This window comes from Helicoverpa armigera, chromosome 26, assembly GCF_030705265.1.
Source record: "Helicoverpa armigera isolate CAAS_96S chromosome 26, ASM3070526v1, whole genome shotgun sequence".
Taxonomy (NCBI): Eukaryota; Metazoa; Arthropoda; class Insecta; order Lepidoptera; family Noctuidae; genus Helicoverpa; species Helicoverpa armigera.
The window spans coordinates 6,230,426-6,250,100 of record NC_087145.1 but is presented as its reverse complement, the minus strand read 5'-3'; the positions used below and the strand labels follow the sequence as shown (position 1 = coordinate 6,250,100).

Genomic DNA, 19,675 nt, shown 5'->3' with positions numbered 1-19,675 from the left:
ATGTTGAGTAAATAAAGCACATTATCGGTTGGCAGGACAGCGTGTCGGTATGCAGCGTCTGCCCCGACTGCGTCAGCGTGGATGGGTCAGCTCGAGCCGTCGCCTTCCATGACCTGAGCGTCGTGCCCGAGGAGGGAGAACAGGATAAGGTATGTAGACCATGATAATATTGTCAAATACTTATAGCCCACCTCTCACCCTCTCCCGAGCCTATCCTTCCAGTCTAACCGGATACGGCTGAGTAGGTACCTGTGTTTTACAAGGGGCGACAGTCTATCTGACCTCCTCAACCCAGTTACCCGAGCAACCCAATACCAGAATATGTTGAGAACTTCTGTCCATTTTCAGCAGCTACAGTCACCGAAGTGAATAGGACAAAGACATCGAGAAACCACTTCTTTGTCCAAAACACATTATGATAAATAATCATAATTATTTTGGTGATAGAACTTTAAAGAAGCGTGTACCATATGTGCTCAACAGTTTACCGGCAGACATCAGACAAGAAAATAATAGAAAACTCTTTAAAGTTAAGTTAAAAAAGTACTTTCATAAAATAATTGAGTAGCTTAATACCATTATATATTCCAGTAGTTTAAAAAATTATAAATGTTTATATATATAAGTTTATGTAAGGCAATGCGGCTCATCACCCACAGTCAAACCGCTAAACCGGTTTTGTGGGAAAATGTTTATTTTAATATTGTACATTTTTGAAATAATAAATAAATAATAGTTATGATGAACCAACGGACAGTGAATATTATCGAGCATTTCATGAATTGAGCAAAATTATATCGTTGCGACATACATAATGACCTACTTAGTTCTATTGTTTAACTAGCACGGAAAACTGTCATTGTTGGCGATTAATTGTTTACTAATCTAAAGGAATTGAGGTTGATTACACTAAGTATAAAAGTATAATACTCTTGACAAGACAATAAATGGGTAGATGTTTGTAAATAACTCAACTCATTTTTACTTAAGTTTTCAAGTCACATTCTGGATAACTTACACCAATAATAGGAAGGTTTGTTAGTCTGTAGTCTTTTCCTAACCAGTCCAAATTATTCATTTCTATCTACTTACTAATTCTTATTTTTTGGGGATCTTTCCAAAATGAAAATATCTGACAATAAAAATGCCAGATGCATCAATACTTTAGTTCCGTTGAAGCATCGGTTTAAACATTTGTATAATTGTTTAAACAGTTGATCAACATTGTTGATGAATCCAACATTGTTGCGTAGGGTGAGAACTTTTCAACTTTCATTGTCAGCTCTGGAACACGCAGTTGATGCAACTTTGTTTATAAACAGAAGTTTACCATGAATACGGTGTTTTAGTCTGAAGTCGTCAAACGCAGATCAGCCTATACACAAAATAAATAAACAATTTGTCTGAATTGCTTTTAGAGCTCATCAAAGTGCCCTAACATTGCTTATTTATTGATCTCAGTTAGGAACCTATGAGTTAACTAAAATAAATAGTTCGAACGTTCATAATGGATTTCAAAATTATGTGACGTCAGGCAGAGAAGTATGGGAAAATAAGGCATGCTGGGTCGACACCAAATAAAATAGGGAATTATAATTACCATGATAATGAAAAATATTAACTCGAGAGCCAGGATATTTCATTCTCTGAGGGCCCTAATAGAATTAATTAGCCCTAATAGAGTTTCATTTAACTCATATTCTACTAACAATACTGAATCTATTGTCATATTCCTGCCAAAAATAATCAGCACTAAACTCCATAATTAGCTTCAGGTCAGGCAGGGCAGTCGCTTCTTGTAAAGCACTGGTACTCAGCTACGTCCGGTTAGACTGGAAGCCGACCCCAACATAGTTGGGAAAAAAGGCTCGGAAGATGATGATGAAACTCCATAATTAGCTTACTTACGTCAGAAGCTTCAAAAATTCGTCAAAATGTTTGACGTATCAATCAGTTTCCGCGAGCCATAACGGTTCGTCAAGAATAGCCGTCGCGACCAAAATAAACGTCTGACAAACAGTGCTGGTTCTTCAAGTATGCTGGACGGCTGGACGCTTATAACAATAATTAGTCATGGTTTTGGAAAACGTATTTTGGAAGAATGTTGAATATTATAAGAGTTGGAAGCCATTTCTTCCCTTACTGATCATAAGAAGACCATTTGCAAAAAATAGTGTAGCGTTTCTTAACTCGTCATGTATTGTTCTGTACATAAGTACTTTGTAGTATATAATCCTATAACCACACCATATACTTAACTGAAGAAGTACCTAACTATATGATAAGTTAGTGTAAGTATATAAGATTAAGACGGATTAGGAAAGAAACACTAACGAGACTGAAATAAGAGAGAAAAGTAAACGATTATTTTAAGTAATCCTTAAAGAGGATTATTATAATTGATACGATCTAAACTATCATTACTTTTCTCTTTTACTTGCCACTATTATTCTTCTTGATCTTTATCCACATGGTATTTTATTAGTCATTGAAATATCAGCCAGGATGACTGCTTTCAACCGTCCCAATCATAATCCAATCTTCTATCTGTTGATTTACTTATTAGGATCTTTTTTGACCTACATAATAGTCTTTGCCTACATAAGACAGGAGTTCGACCTGCATGTATTTGTACATCTCGTTTGGCTGAAGCGATTGTGACGCGGTTTTCATCATAGTATTTTTCACACTTAGGAGGAGTTTGAGGTTACTTACTAGGATAGAATTTTGTTATTAGCCCCATTCAAGTATGTAATGTCAAATTCCCATTTCCAGTTAGTAAAACCACACATAGCATGGGAAAGACAATTTAAGTATCGACGCTGTTACCTATAGTCTATTTTAATTCAACCTAACAATTAAGGAAGCCATGCTGTGGTTTTCGAAAAAATATTTAAGCTTTATAGATAGGAAATGAGTCAAGGCCGGCCAAAAAATTCATGTGTAAGAAAATATTGTACAAACGTAATGTTGTTTTATAAATAAACGCAGTAGCGTTTTGGCCGGCGCGTGCGACGCTGGGCGTCCCGTGATTTTTCGAGTGACAGTTTGTGATGAAGGTACACCTTGATTTTTGACTACGTTTTTTTAGAAATTAACATCCATATTTTGAAGGGATTTTCATGGCTTAAAGGTGTTTTTATTCTTCGGTTTGTAAAGTGTGCTGTGGTCATAAGATTCGTGTTTATTTTTAATACCTGTGCGTTCAAACTTCAAACGTTCTTTTGTTTTTAGGTCTAATTATGACGTTTTTAAATCTTGTGTTTTTACAACGTCCTAGATCTTTTTACATGCGTATTTGGAGTCTCCTTATTATTAATTTTCTTTACCATCACTTTAGTTATTGTCTTTGTATGTAATGTGAACAATTAAGATTTTTTATTTTTCATAATTTCTTCACATCAGATTTCATTCATCAGATTAAAAACCACTTGATTGAGTTCGTGTTTATAATAGACCAATGAATCATTATGTACTTTCGCTTTCATGAATTGAATAGTTTCCAATTGTAACACTTCAGTGCTGAGAGTAAAGTCTAGGTTTACGACTGAATCAACTAGATTTTCTAATTCTGGCTTCTAATGTAGCCATTGATTTCTTTACCTTAATGTCTGTTTTAAGTATAAGTTAGGTAAATGTACTAACAGAATGAGTACTAGGTTTTGATTTCGTTCCAATTAATGCAGTTACTTGGTAATTCTTTATTTTTTTGACACTGCAGCAAAATAAACGAAACGTAAGATACTTACTTAGTCGTATTTATTCGTATCGCTAATAACGAAACTGATATTATAATCGAGCTGAAGAGTTTATTTGTTTGTTCCTTTTATCTCAGGAAATACTGGTCCGATTTGAAAAATTAGGTCAGTGTTAGATAGATCAAGGGAAACTGGGCTTTTAATCTGGATAGATGAAGTAGTTCCCCCGAGATGTGGCTGAAGCCACTGTTAGAAGCTAATGCAAAATATTTTCTTTACATGTTGCTTCCGAATGTTTACTCTCACGAAACTTTTGTATGTCCTGACTCATAGTTTATAAGTTTACCATCTTTTGATGCACAGATGCAGCTGTTTTCATACAAACTATATTTTGCTTGGCCTTGTTTTATTCAATAACAATTTTGAATAGGTCACAGCTGCAAATCAGTGGCTAAGTTCCTCCTAAATTATTCTGTGCTGACCCAGAATTTATGTTTTCTTTAGCATTTGCTGCTATTGATACCTACATTCGGATCTGAAACAGCGAACCACCATCTTTTAACAAATGTCCAATCTTCACAAGTTTATGTAAAGAGACTTCAGAAAACATAAGTAGGTATAAATTAGACCTTAGTATTGCTGACCAAAATAAACTTACATTTCTAGAAGACAGTCTAAAAAATCTAAAAGATTTTCAGCAAAAAAGTCTATTAATATTAGAAATTGGACTGCAATTTCTTAACGATGCGACATCGCAAGTTTTATGTGCTTTACGGTAATTAACAAGACCCCTTATTAACATGATTGATTGGTCACACATCCACAGACTAATAAAAACAAGAATGGAACTGTCCTACTGTTAATTTTAGGATGCAAAATCCATACACATAATTATTGATTCACTTCTATCTATGTACCCATTGAAAAGTCAATACGCACTACTATTTGAAACTTCCTCATTAATATTATGTACTGCTTTACTACCAGAATAGCCTCCTTGAACTGACCATACGTCTGCGGTAGCAACTCCAGACAATCGGTTTATAGATTCATATCGTTCAAATAACGTTCGGTTGAATGATAACTTGTGTATTCATGAGCTGTACTAAATATTGATAGTCTTTTATGCGTAACGATTTATTTTATTATAAAGCTGTGTGTTCATGGTAAACTCTTTTTTATAGAAAAACATTGTATGTCAACACATTCTTGCTGCTCAACAATGTTGATCAACTGTTGCTAAACAAAAGTTTAACGTGAACGGTGCTTAAGTTTATAGAACACGTGCCTGTGTTTTCTTAATAACACTACATTCATTGTAGGTATCATCCATTTTCAAGGCTTAAACACGACTAATATCAGTCGTTCCCGGAGCGTTACCGACGCTACAGCAAACCAGTGACTTTAAACGTAACAGCTGGAACCGCACGACAGGTTTTATGTCGCGCAAAAATCAGACATATACTCGTAATAAAATTACGAATGTGAAAGCGCTTTTAATACAGACTGTCAATTAAGGTAATTTAAAACGTTAATAAATAAACACGAGACATTTTACGAGAGCGACGCAGTTTGGGATTATGACGTGAATCGGGTCATGACTAAATATTCCTTGACGACAGATGTTCCACGGACCTTGATGACCAACCTCAGGGCTGTTTTATAAATATCTTAGTAGATAGTTAATTTTAACTAAAATATGTACTGGTCAGGTAAGAATAGATGTCACTGTCCTATAGTGGGCGGTGAATGTTTTCTTTAAGTGACAATGGAAACTGATAAGATTTTTAACCTGAACTTAACTATGCTCTCCTATGTAGTCAGTAATTATTTAAGTAGGTACAAGTAGAGAAATTCTTTAATATAAGGGACGGGACTTTTCATTAAATAAAACATTAGTATACCTATTAAAAAAACCAAAACTTAGCCTTGCACTATCAGCTTTGAAGATAACGTCAAAGAAATGTATTTTTATAACCTGACAAGACGGCCATAAAATAAAACATTGAAAGAAACGTCTGTAGTTCCGAGTGTTATCGAGATTAGTCTCGTCTGCTACGTAGCTGTGTTTATTTTGGCCAAGTCTGCAGCAGCATTTGAACTGTGTTTTTATAAACATAGAGTTTATTTAACCCTGTGATTGAAAGTTTTTTGTGCCAAAGAAACAATTTACTCCTGTGAAAAATAATTGACAAAGAAAATGTTGTTTTCCAGAGCGGCGCGGAGTCACCATGCACATGCGATGAATGTCAACAGGAGGCTCCGAGGAAGCTTCCAAACGTAGTGAAATCTGCACAAACGACGCAAAGCGCGAACACAATGCAGCCAAATATAGCGGACAGTGGACACGAGCGAGTGGTGGACGTGCTGGTTCACGACGCACCACCCGAGGTACCCAGGTTCTTCCAATCCGTTACCTCTCCCCCCTACCACGTCGCAGGCCCCCCTCCACCAGGTTTCGTCGTTGCCCCTTACCAACCTCCCCGATTCCACACCGGAGGGAACGTCGAAGACCTACTAGGAGAAGTCCAGGGCTGCCCGACTATACAGACCACGTATATACAACAGAACTCTGTATTCATGTGCAATACGAGGCGGATCACACAGAAATGCTGCTGTCAGAGAAAGGAACCTGTGCCTGCGTTAGCAGTTACAGGGGTACAAATGTCAGGAGTACCGACTGTTGAAGAACAAGAGCCTCCGAAAAAGTATGTCACTGAGAAAAATATTGAACTTACCTACGACTATCCTAGAGCAACACCCATTCCCAGCAGCCCCAGTCCGAAGTCTGGTGATGACGTACAAACTACCACCACTGAAGTTGCTAGTACGGTAGTCTTCGTTGAAAGAAGAATACCAGTTAAGCCAAAGAAATTCGACTTTTTCTCTCGATCGCGATCAGCGCCTGTCGGAGAAAACGAAGAGCCGATATACGCTACAGTAAACAAACTACCAAAGAGATTAAGAAGGATGGAGCTAGCAAACTTAGAAAAAGAAGTAGCGTATAAGTCTGGTGAGCCTGATTCTTCCACTCGAACGGAGTTAACATTAAAGACTGACTCCGAGTCTCAAGCGCCGCCGCCTGACGACGACACGAGTCGATCAGACAGAGAGAAATCGACAGCCCCTCAAAGACCTGACTCGCCAAAAATGAAGAAGCGTAAACGCTTCTCTCTGACGTTCAAAAAGAGGGAGAGAAAAAGAAGGGATAAGAAGAAGGAGATGAAGAATGGAGCGACAAAGAATGGCGGGACAGTTCACGTGGAGAGTGATAACGAGAGACTTATTGAGGGCGAGGTTCAGGAGCCGGGCAAGCACAAGCACTGCACCCGACACAGGCCGAGGAACACACTGTCGTCATCCAGTTCAGGTCCGCGGTACAAGCGGGATAGTTATCAGGTAAAATTAAGAACGAGTATTTTTACTTAGACCATTGTCAAACACTTCATCTATATCTTATCCTTTTAAAAATGTAAATGGACAAACCTGGTGGACTGGTTGACTCTTGATCTGGATACTTCAAAATCCACAAACTTTTCTCTCAACAAGTCTATTTCTACATAATGTTTTAACTGTTTGTCACGGCTAACATAATTGTGTTAATGTCTTTATATCTACTCATTAGAACACAAGAGATTTTTAGTTTCATTTCTTATATTCAAAAACTTTATAATTCCAATCGATAATCAGCACGTGACAAACAGACCTTTCCATCACGCATCCCTGAATATTTTCCATTATTAAATATAATGTTCTTCTCCAGGAGATGACAACTTCGCACTCCGAACACGAGAGGACCAACAGTATGTGTTCGTCGGTCAACTCCCTGGGGTCTGCGTGCACCAACAAGTCCAGGAAGCTATCAGCTCCCATCAATGATGGCTCCATACCCTGGTGCGGCTGCTGGGGGGCTGGATGTGTGTGAAGGAACTCTTGAGTGACAAGAAGTCTCTCATAAATGGACCCCTTATATCTGCATAATGAACTTAGTGTCAGTACCAGACTTTCTTTGAAAGTGGTTGTACTCCGTTGATGTGAATTTTTTCAAGGCAAAAATATTTTATTAACACTTTATCATTGCATGTATTTTTTGATAATTCCTAGAAATCCATAAAGCAGATAATGTTATTTTCTACACAATATAAGTGGTCCCAAAATACAGCCACCCTGGGTTGTCGTAAAATCAAGTAGGTATTATCAGTAAGAAATGAGTACGTGTGGCTGCAGAGGTGGCTAGTGACCCATTTGGTTCGAGCGCTACTGTTCCAAAAAATATTGTAATAATCCGTCTATACTTTAACTAAACCATGATTGAGTAATGCATGTACCTACCAAAGATGAGCTTGAGGTTCAAAATCAAACAAAAAATTGTGTTGCTGATGTATCAATGATATTATAGTTTAATTAATATAAAAATACAAATTATCGATAGCATAAGTTGTCACGTATATGTACATAAAGTCTAACTGTGATGCAATAACTGTTGTATGACGTAAGAGCATGCCTGTTGAATGATAATAATAAACTTTTGCACAAAACATACTCTATGGTTTTATTGTTCCGCAAGGAAGCGTCACTTCCGACCGAACATCCTCTGTACCTTGGGTGGTCGAATTATTATGGATGTTAAATTCAACGTGTAAACTCAAACTCAAAATCATGTATTTAAAATTCACAAAAATAAAATAATCATATTTTCAATCAAAGTAAATAGAATAAAAATGTGCGAAAATTAGAACACCATATACCTAAGAGTCGGTCATAAAAAACAACTGAAATTCTCCCAGAAGATAAAGGATTACAATATAGGTGGTAGCGCCATCTATATTTTATCTCACGGACTACGTTCACGCATCCAAATAATGTAATAGTACTGCGTTTGACTAAATTCAAACGAGCGATGCTACCCCCTCCCCTGCTTCCCGCTCTTGTTCTGTTCCGCACGCCTGGCGAGTGAGAGTGACACGCGCTCGCGCTCCGTGGCTCCATTGCTGTAACCGCCTGGAAGTAAACGCATCGCCGAGAGGAAGTACTCTTGCTTCTCCCGTGTCGCATGTCCTACTGTAGGATAGCGAACTATTGTGATAATCCGCCCGCGGGTGTGACCGTGACTATTGTGTTGTGTGATCGGGAAGACCGCCGCCTGCCGCCATCTTGTGAAGCCCAACGTTGGAGAGCCAGGTACGCGTGCATATCCTTGATTGCCTACACATCGCTCGTTCTCTTCTTGGCGATAACCAGCCATCCTCCAACCAAATACAGTCCACTTAAAACTTTTACTATTTTGCGTTTATTTCCAAACTAATAGGAGTACATAAGGGGAGCACATAAGAAAGCACAAAAGGAAGTATATGAGGGGAGTACATAATAAAGTAAATAAGGAAATAAATATAACTAATTACTAGAGAAATGAATTTTGATTTAGAAGGGATTCACTAAGTAACTTAAAAACTATTGATAGTTTAATTTTAAATAAGCTCTCGTTTCTAAAGTACTGACAATTCGTCAGAGGTACGTTAATACGAAATGTTGCGCTTAAAAAGACCTTTCAAATGATATACGACTCTAATGGAGGAAAAGTAGACCAACATCGCAAGAATTTCGCCCATTCTCCTTTGAATTCTAGTTATTGGACTGAGATGGTGAAAATTAATTCCCTTCGGATATCATTAGGGCGTAGTCATAGACCCTTTCGTGTGTGTACGTATATTAATTTGGAGGGGACTGAAAGCCCCTTTAAGCAACTTTCCTTTTACCATTGAGCGCTAAAATGTTCATCCTAAGTCTGCTGGAGGGTTCTGCTTGCTGCGCTGAATAATAATTTGTTAGCGAAACGAGTTGCCTCAGCAAAACTGATTATTGTTTACTAGAATCTAGGTATGTCACTCATAAATGGTCACTATAATAGATTCTTACCCATTTGATATGTTTGATGTTTTCTTTTTTTTTTTTGTGTATTGTCACCGTTTAGTCGGTAGTGACGATAGTGACATAGAAAAATTAAGCAAAATTAAAAATTTTGAAAAAACAGCCGACGGTTAAAATCTTATTGAAAAATAATAAAATAACTCAAAACCCCCGACTTAACCCAATTATATAGGAATATCCGTCGGGGGCTGCCATTAACCCAGCTAAAGGATTTCTAGTGTCGTGAATACCTACAATTATTAAAGAATTGTAGATGTTTAACGATGACATAAAATACACTCAATTAATTGTTGAAATTTCATTTCCGACGGTTATTCCTATATAATTGGGTTAAGTCGGGGTTTTGAGTTATTTTATTATTTTTCAATGAGATTTTTACCGTCGGGGGTTTTTTCAAAATTTTTAATTTTGCTTAATTTTATTTCAGACTTTTTAGAGAGCATATACGAATTATAGTCTATATAATAACGTTATTGCAATATTATTTTGCACCGATATTGTAGCGCCCTCTAGTGAGTTACAGGCGTAATTTTTATTATTTGGGAACATGCATTAAGCACGTACACATTGCTGATGAAAACAGAATTGTAATCGGACGTTCTGATTATATTGCAACATTGTTTGGCACTAATATTGTGGCGCCCCCTAGTGAGTAATAGCCATGACACCTATCTAAGAACATGAACTCATCGAACACAAAACTGTTATTGAAAACCGCATCAAAATCGGATCATTAGTTTAGAAGGTACGTGGGAACATTACTTTGCTGTTTGGACTAATATTGTGGCGCCCCCTAGTGAGTTACAGCCATGACACCTATCTAAGAACATGAACTCATTGAACACAAAAACGTTATTAAAAACCGCATCAAAATCGGATCATTAGTTTAGAAGGTACGTGGGAACATTACTTTGCTGTTTGGACTAATATTGTGGCGCCCCCTAGTGAGTTACAGCCATGACATCTGTCTAAGAACATGAACTGATCAAACACAAACCCTTTATTGAAAACCGCATCAAAATCAGATCATTAGTTTAGAAGATATGTGGGAACATTACTTTGCACAAACGCACACACAAACACACAAACGCACATCTCTCACCCTAAACGCATATACCTGCTCCGTTCAGTCGTGGGTAAAAAGTAAAAATTGCCTTGCATATGTTACCGGTGATTTGTATAATCCGGTATATGTAAGACTACATCCATGTGCAATTTGTATGTGTATTTGTAGGTAAGCGATTCAAAATGACAATTAAGTAATTAGCAAGCTCATTTATTACTTTCTTAAAGATATTTACTTAAGATATTAGTTTAGATATAACTCTGAAGGAACAGGGTAAAATAAATAAAAATACCAAATCATTACATAGATGATTATTTATTATAAAATATGACACATTCCTTTTGAGTCGTGTTTCTCAGTAATTGAGACGCATAGCATATGACACGCTGCGTGGCCCGGCGCCCCCTACACTTCAACCATAATATCACAACATTGATCACACTACATTATAATAATATTCCGTGACTGCCTCTGGCAAGCGGGGATAAATGCTGGTATCATGTAAAACCACTACCAAATAAATGATGGATTTTTTAAAGAATAATCCTGGATAATCTTTCGAATAAAACATAACTTTAGATTTTATTTAATTACCTTACTGTTACTAATTATACCGACAGTTAACCATTTAGTTAGAAGGCCCGGAATTTACCCAAGCGGAGACGAGCAGAGCTGAGCAGCGTTTTTGAAGAACCAATAGAATTTCGCTACATATCCAAACATCGTGTTTCCATTGGTTGTTAAAAGAGTACTCCGCTTCGCTGCTCGTTTCCACTTTGGTAGAGTCTGGGCATATAACTTTAGGTTAATACATACTTCAATTAATACTGTTATATGATTTCAGTCAGCCGATTAAATGCATAATAATACTGTTTAAAAACCCCGCTCCCAAGCGCAGTTCACGTTTAATTAGAATCCCCACTCTAACCTTACACTTGCGAGAGCTACCTCGCTCGTCACAATCTCATTATCTCACTCCTTAGATGATAACTTACACAAGCACCCCCACTACTTCAATACCTAGCCACAACGAGCACACGGGCGGCGCCAGGCCACAGAGCTAAGCGTACATTGATTTCTACTGTAGAACATTCGAGAAACCTACAGGAAAGAATTTCGAACGTAAAAGCGTTTACTACCAAAAATGACAATTACAAAAAGTTTTAGGAATCTCCGAAATCACCGCACGTTTAAAATAAAATGGCACGTTCACGAAATCCATTAGAAAAACATGTGCTCAAAAATAAAATTAAACAAATTCAAAGTTACAACTTAAAAAAAACACTCATAATATTGCATGGAGTAACAAATATATGGCTTTAAAACTCTTTGATAAAACAATATCTCAATAAATAAATTAAGCAAAATAATAAAAATGAATGAATGTACAATATTTACATCGAATATTTATATAGAAATTGCATTTTCAAAAAAACATTAGGGGAAATTTTACGATAAAAAAATAATAATTTAAAATTAAAGGGTGTATCACCGCAAGTGAGATCTATAAGAAAGGTGAAAAATTCTAGAAAAATAATATTCAAACACAGGTAGGCTCTATGTCTTTTTCGATTCATAGTAAAATATAAAAAATTCCCTCACATCATTCCCCTAATGGACATGACTGTTGTCTCGCTCGCACGCGCTCGGGCTTACGGAACTCGCGCGAGTGCGAGCGAGACAATCATATAATGACATTATATCGTTAAAAACTTACGTACATTCTTAACTATGCTTATTGAAGACACCTAATATATTAAATATACTTATTAAATAGTTACATATACTTTACTCGCGATGCTTAGTACAAATCCGAAATTGCTTTTGCAAATCAACGTAATGGAATTGAGTAAAATCTACGATAAGAGTTCGTTATAGTCGAAGACATTGTAATACCAAACATTTAAAGACGTAAATCAAGGTAGAATACTTCACATTTCATTGGCATTTAAATATTTCAGAATTTTTACAATCATGTAATATCAAACTGTTATGTATGTATGTATCTCTAAAATAAATATTGAAAAGTTACAAGTAACTTTGTATATTTCTGAACGCACCTAAATGCCAATAAAATGGATATAGACACAAAATATTACATTCATCCTATTTATTACAAAAAATACATTGACAATACAACAAAGTACTTTTAAACACTGAAAAAATATCCAAGCAATCCACGTTACAATATCTAATATCATGAAATACAATTTTTAAATTAAGTTTTTTTAAGAAGAATATTTTTAGAAATATAGTTTTGGAAATGAATAAAGTACAATTGAACAAAGGTGCACGTACATTCTTAATGTCTAATGGCATAAGAACTTTGCAACAAGTAATACTCATATTTAGAGTTATGAAAAAAATATGTTTTTACATTAGAAATGGACGAGTTATACTCGTGGGGTTCCGCATCATTTTATGTTCGTTGGTAAGAAATAATATAGCAGACCTTTTACTAAATACATCAAGTTTTATTAGCAGAAAAAGTACTGTATCTCTGAGTAATTCATTATGTATGCAAAGATCATTATTAGCGGACATCGGGTCGATGTTTTTCAAACTCGTTTTATCGATACGGAACCCGGAATCGTGTCAATTTATCGACTACAAATTCATCCGTCTCCACGCATCCCTTACAAACGAACGGTTATTTACTTCATAAGATTAGTATGGAAATATGGAAGATATAAAGAAAGTGTACATACATAGGTGTTAAATAATAGTGAGATACACATATACTACGTCAGTCTATCTAACACTTAATATACAAAATAGGCCATCCGCTATACATTGGTTTGTTATTTTATTTTTAAACACCAATTTTTAAATAACCTTCCTACACGTAAAACAATTAACTATGTATATTCTCCACAGTTGATTTTGATAGGTAATTTAAAGGCTTATACTTAAGATCGATTAAAACGTCAAAAATATACGCATATTGGATCAGGTAGAAACATGATAAATAAAAGGACCGGTTTCATTTATGGGTACGAATAATATGAATTTTATATAGAGGAATAGATAAAATATACGTCTAGTACAGTCCTTATTACAATCGAGTTAAGGAGTTAAGGTACATAACAGTTACCTCTGATGTGCGGTCTACCGTACCATACCTAAATTATACACGTAGGTAGTATTTAAAAATATTGGTGTTTAAAAATAAACAACGCACCACCCGCTAATCAAAGTTAATTTTAAGTAATATTCTTTTAAAATTAAGTGCTCAATTTGGATTCAGTGTCAAAGGAACTAGCTGATATTCAGTCTCTAAAATAAAAAAAAGAAGCTGCCTTTTGTATTGAAAATTATTTTTATAGTTGATGTATTTTTTGCATTTTCATTTTTTTTTTACAGATCAGCAATCCCATTTAGGTCTAAAATATTTATCAATATGTCTATCTCCCTTATTTTGTTAGTATTCTGTTATTTAAATCGGGACTACATTAGATGTCTTTTGGAGTTCATTCGTTTTAATATAGACCTTATTACGTTATGATAAAAGTGAGTTGGAACATCGCCATAAAATTCACCAACTATAATCGTTCTCTTGTGATTACTTTGATGCTTATTACTTTTTAAATTGATTAATACGTTTTATAATAATGGCAAGATTTTGTAAATGGTCTTAGTAAAAATTAAATCAGTAAGCGTTATTCAATTTCAAATATTAAAAATAATTTTGGTTAGATTTATTAAAACTTAAAATAATGTGTCCCCTGGATTTAGATAAGTAGATCCAATTTCTTAAATTAAATTTTAATTTCATTAAAATATTCTAACACTGGGATAGATTTTGGTTTACCTTAAAAAAATAAAACTGGACTTGATAGCCAATAGATCAAGAGACACATGACGTCACGAAAAAAGTTGCCATATAAAAAATATTTAAAAAACAAGCGCCCTTAAGCATTTCTCTATACCAATCCTTACTGTCGACCGATTAAACCCATGGTTATGTAATCACTATCATTAATCATATTATCCATTAATTATTTAACACTTAATATTTCTGAACGGAATGTGCTCATTACATGGTGTTGCCATTAATTGATTACAAATATAAACGTTTAAATATCATACCAGTTACTTAAGTTTAGAAAACACTTTGTTTAAATACTTTTGTGCATTTCCACTTAAAACTATTACAAATGCGGTACAATTTTGATAAACATCTATTTAAAATACTGATTCACTAGTCCATCGTATTAAAAATTAATATCGATACAAATCAAATGTCCACAAAATGCAAGCAATGACGATTACGCAATCTCTAAGCTTTATTGATATGAAAAACCGCATGGAAAAATAAGGTTATTGTTCTAACGTATGGAATACCGATCAACAGACATTTTTATATAGTAAAAACCTACTTTAGAACAACAATAGCTTGCCAATAAATGTGAGACTTTACTGCGAGTGTATTAGGGTTATTAATACCTCGCAGTAGGGTCTGTCCGTCGTGACGTCACCGTCGCCGTCGGGGCGGGTGACGTCACGCGCGGGTGTAGGCGAACTTACGCGCTAAGTATCGTATGGTAAGCGAGCCGCACAAATGCCGCTGCCGTCGGCCAAACGCGGCTGACGTTACACGTCGTCCATCACGAATGCAACCTGCATTGTGGGTTCCTGAAAATGTTTCATATATGATCATGGGCTTTTCTTTACTATCAGAAAACAGCTCAGCAGTAGCTGAGTACCAGTGTTTTACATGGAACGTCTGTCCATCTATTTATTCTCACCCGAGCATCTAGTTACATGTATTCAACCCAGATATCTGCGCAACTCGATAACCCTTTGGTACAACTAGGTTTCAGATGATGACGATGAATTTCTTCTTCTTACTTGGCTTCCAGTCTTACCGGATGCACCTGAGTATTACAAGGAGCGACTGCCTATCTGACCTCCTCAACCCACTACCCGAGCAATCCAAAACAATAACCCCTGGTAAGACTTGGTATGATGATGACGCTAAATTATATTATTTTATTTTTCACCCATAAGTACTCAATTTCCAAGGTATATAGAACCAAAGCTACTTACACACTGTCCTCACACCATGACGAAGGCTTCCTGCCCTCGGAACAGGAAGGGGTGCTGGTCGATCATGGTCTGCACGATGTCCTCGAGGTAGGGCCGCGTCATCTCGAAGCGGCCCATGTCCGAGAACTGCACCGGCAGCAGGGTCGGCCACCAGCAGATCGCGAGGTTCTTACTATCCATCGAGTTCAGTTTTGAGTTGTCCGCCACCCTAGGGAATTTAGACGCTGTTAAATACATTATCTTTGGAGCCTTTTCGGTCTGGTCAGCTTCTAGTCTAACCAGATGCAGCTGAGTTTTACCAGTGTTTTATAATACTCCTTGGTAAGACTGGTTGTCAGACTTACTGGCTTTTGACTACCTGGAACGACTGCCGAAGATGTTCACTGACAGCCGGGACCTATAGTTTAGCGTGCTGTTAAATAGGTGGTATGAATGAGTTTTTCCAACACATTTCTCTCTGGTCGAGTCAGCCTTGTCATTATACGGAGTAGGAGAGTGAGAAAGCAGAAAGTGAACTAAGAGTATCATCTGCTTAGCGAGCTGATTTGATCTGGGCGTCCGGTGAATCACGACATCCTGACTGGTTTTCGCCCTTTCAATTATGCTGGAATAGTTTTGATGTGGACTGTTTGTACGCCTGCAGTGTCCGGGGATGGTCTCAGGACAGTACCCACCTGGCGAAGTGATGCAGCAGGTAGTCGAGCGTGGCCCGCGCTAGAGGCGTGAGCGCCGAGTGCAGCAGCGAGCGCAGCGCCAGCAGCCGCCAGCTGCGGTCCTGCAGCTACACCTGCATGGCACAGTACCCACCTGGCGAAGTGATGCAGCAGGTAGTCGAGCGTGGCCCGCGCTAGAGGCGTGAGCGCCGAGTGCAGCAGCGAGCGCAGCGCCAGCAGCCGCCAGCTGCGGTCCTGCAGCTACACCTGCATGGCACAGTACCCACCTGGCGAAGTGATGCAGCAGGTAGTCGAGCGTGGCCCGCGCTAGAGGCGTCAGCGCCGAGTGCAGCAGCGAGCGCAGCGCCAGCAGCCGCCAGCTGCGGTCCTGCAGCTACACCTGCATGGCACAGTACCCACCTGGCGAAGTGATGCAGCAGGTAGTCGAGCGTGGCCCGCGCTAGAGGCGTGAGCGCCGAGTGCAGCAGCGAGCGCAGCGCCAGCAGCCGCCAGCTGCGGTCCTGCAGCTACACCTGCATGGCACAGTACCCACCTGGCGAAGTGATGCAGCAGGTAGTCGAGCGTGGCCCGCGCTAGAGGCGTCAGCGCCGAGTGCAGCAGCGAGCGCAGCGCCAGCAGCCGCCAGCTGCGGTCCTGCAGCTACACCTGCATGGCACAGTACCCACCTGGCGAAGTGATGCAGCAGGTAGTCGAGCGTGGCCCGCGCTAGAGGCGTCAGCGCCGAGTGCAGCAGCGAGCGCAGCGCCAGCAGCCGCCAGCTGCGGTCCTTCAGCTCCACGCCGCCGGCGATGCAGCCTCGCATCGCTACGACAATAATAAATAATGTTAGGGAAAAAGCTAGGCAAATGATGACATAATAGACCCAGCGCCCACCGCTGGAAAAGCAGCGAAAGCGCGGTACTCGAGACTGCGGTTCCGAGTGCCGCGCGGCAGGGTAACGAGTGCCGCCAACAGCCCCCGAGCGCTGGGATAGCACCTGCTCCGAGCGCCGCCAACGATCGGTCGCTTCTTTGTACCAACAACTCACTGTGCAACAATGAAACCTGACCAGCAAGACGGACCCGTAAGCAGTAGCTTAAGGGCACTTCCTACAGTATCCGAATTTATTCTTATATTAACAGTATGTCGCAGTTTGTGTTAAATGTTGTCTTTAAATGTGATCCGTTGCACTCCCGTTTAGTATATTTTTTTTATTTTACAAATCATTGTTAATTTAAAAAGTGTATTGTTATAATCTAAAAGCTGTATACTACTAACTGGCAATATCTTCAAGCTGTGCCATGCTGGCCTCGTCGAGTAGCGGCGGCAGACGCTTCGAGAAGAAGTCTTTCAGCGCAGTCGCTACTGCGTTCACCGGGATGTCCAGCGAGTCCAGGTCTACCTTTGGATCTGAAAGTTTTTATGAATCTATAAGAGGCCGTTCGCACGGGAGTAAATAAAAAAACGCTCAAATATTTCTATATGACAGTTCATAAGAAAGCTTTTATTTCTCACATACGGCCACCATACGGCAGGCTCGTTTTGTTTTAGTTTTAATTAATGACGGGCGTCCAAAGACGCACATGTTTTTAGTTTCTTGTGCCAAAATTACGTTTCAAAAGAGTCACTGCAGTATTTGGGATTAAATTGGGAAAGAAGACCACAATATCTGTCACTCTCCCACAAGGGGCCTGCTGGAAGAGATTTCATATGAAATAAGCTGTCTTTGTACTATTCGTTATATTTTTCTTCTGGTCTCTGTTGTATTAAATATATGACGGCGCCACCGTCGATGTGTCAACCGTCGATCTGTCAACGGTGGACCTTATACAAGCTGTTGATTTGCATCCGTGCCATAGTCAAGGACGTAAATATGCTAATGATTCTCGACCCAAATCAACGAAAAAATGGGTAGGTAATTTTTTCATGTTTTTTTCTTATTTACGTATATCCATCAGTTACACTGATGGACTTTAATTCGGCGCGTGTGTTACTAGCCTTACTACCGCGCTGCGCACTCACACAAACGCAAACGATACATGCACAAAGCATACGCAACGATCGTTCAATAAAAATCGTAGATCATCCAGCCTACCCAAATTCACCCAATCACAGTGCGAGTACTCCCACACACTCGCCTCGCCGCTCCCCGCGTGCCCTTGAAGCCGGAACAAACAAGCGCCGACGGCAAGCAGTGTGTTTGATGTCGCCGCCGCTGCTGCGTACGTGCGCTTTGAATTCCGCGACGTGTAGGTACAAAGTGCGAGATGACGGAAAACTACACGAACACGAGTTGGTGGCGATGGTCCGCCTGTATGCCATCAGTGACAACAGTGTACTAACAGCCATCCATCCTCCGAGCCTTTTCCCAATCATGCTGGGGTCGGCTTCCAGTCTAACCGGATTCAGCTGAGTACCAGTGCTTTACAAGAAGCGACTGCCTATCTGACCTCCTCAACCCAGTTACCCGGGCAACCCGATACCCCTTGGTTAGACTGGTGTCAGACTTACTGGCTTCTGACTACCCGTTACGACTGCCAAGGATGTGCAATGACAGCCGTACATACCTATGTTCCGGGAAATGTTTACCGACCGGGAACGCTCGAGGGTCATGCTGGTCATGTGACAGACTTATGTGCTAGGACCGTTAACTTAGTGCTTTCGACACATTAAAAACGAATGTGATAGTGTTATGTTAGCTGAAGGACAACCAGCTACTTCGTCGTGCTCGATTGTGCCAAGAGTGTGAAGGTGACAGCTTTGAACAGTACCTCCGGGTAACTAAACTAGGTAATTTATTTATTTGTACATTTTGTAAATACGTAGTCAGCTTAATCAATTTTATTAGTGTAAATAAGTTGATTTCTTAACCACGCCAATAATACCTACGAGCCGAAAGAATCACCTCGTGCCTACACTTAACTAACACATCTTTCACCAATTTAATCGAAAAGTAAAAACAAAATTACTACGAAATCTTTACGCTGAATGTTAAAGCAAACCGAAAATGTTATCAATCAGCTGATAACAGGTCAGTGAACTTTCCTTTAGCGCACTAGTATTACGTCATTAATAAGATTTCCGTGTTCCAAGGTCCTAAGACCGTTAAGAAGGAAGCAAAATTTCTAATTATTAACCAATTTAATTCAAAAATAAAAACTAAATCACTGCGAAAACTTTATGCTGAAAGATAAAGCAAAACGAACATTTTATCAATCAGCTGTTAACATGTTAGTGAACTTTCTTTCGCGCACTAGTATTGCTTATTACTGTAGTTAATA

At 38.6% G+C, this 19,675-nt stretch overlaps 2 protein-coding genes across 6 annotated transcripts in view; one reads left to right on the top strand and one right to left on the bottom strand.

The window, feature by feature from the left end:
• Window positions 1-8,240, top strand: part of LOC110372647 (uncharacterized) — a 56,081-nt gene extending 47,841 nt beyond the window's left edge. For all 5 annotated transcript variants that reach the window (XM_064041785.1, XM_021329525.3, XM_021329528.3 and 2 more), the window contains 3 exons: window positions 36-149; window positions 5,913-7,097; window positions 7,462-8,240. In XM_064041785.1, coding sequence (XP_063897855.1) covers window positions 36-149; window positions 5,913-7,097; window positions 7,462-7,623 — 1,461 coding nt within the window. In that variant the 3' untranslated portion in view covers window positions 7,624-8,240. The remainder of the gene's footprint in view (window positions 1-35; window positions 150-5,912; window positions 7,098-7,461) is intronic.
• Window positions 8,241-10,988: 2,748 nt separating this feature from the next.
• Window positions 10,989-19,675, bottom strand: part of LOC110375039 (rho GTPase-activating protein 190) — a 34,539-nt gene continuing 25,852 nt past the window's right edge. Inside the window, exons 37-40 of the mRNA XM_064041696.1 lie at window positions 17,673-17,804; window positions 17,081-17,219; window positions 15,742-15,949; window positions 10,989-15,327 (exon numbers count right to left, since the gene is read on the bottom strand). Of these exons, the coding sequence (XP_063897766.1) occupies window positions 15,751-15,949; window positions 17,081-17,219; window positions 17,673-17,804 (470 nt within the window). The 3' untranslated portion in view covers window positions 10,989-15,327; window positions 15,742-15,750. The remainder of the gene's footprint in view (window positions 15,328-15,741; window positions 15,950-17,080; window positions 17,220-17,672; window positions 17,805-19,675) is intronic.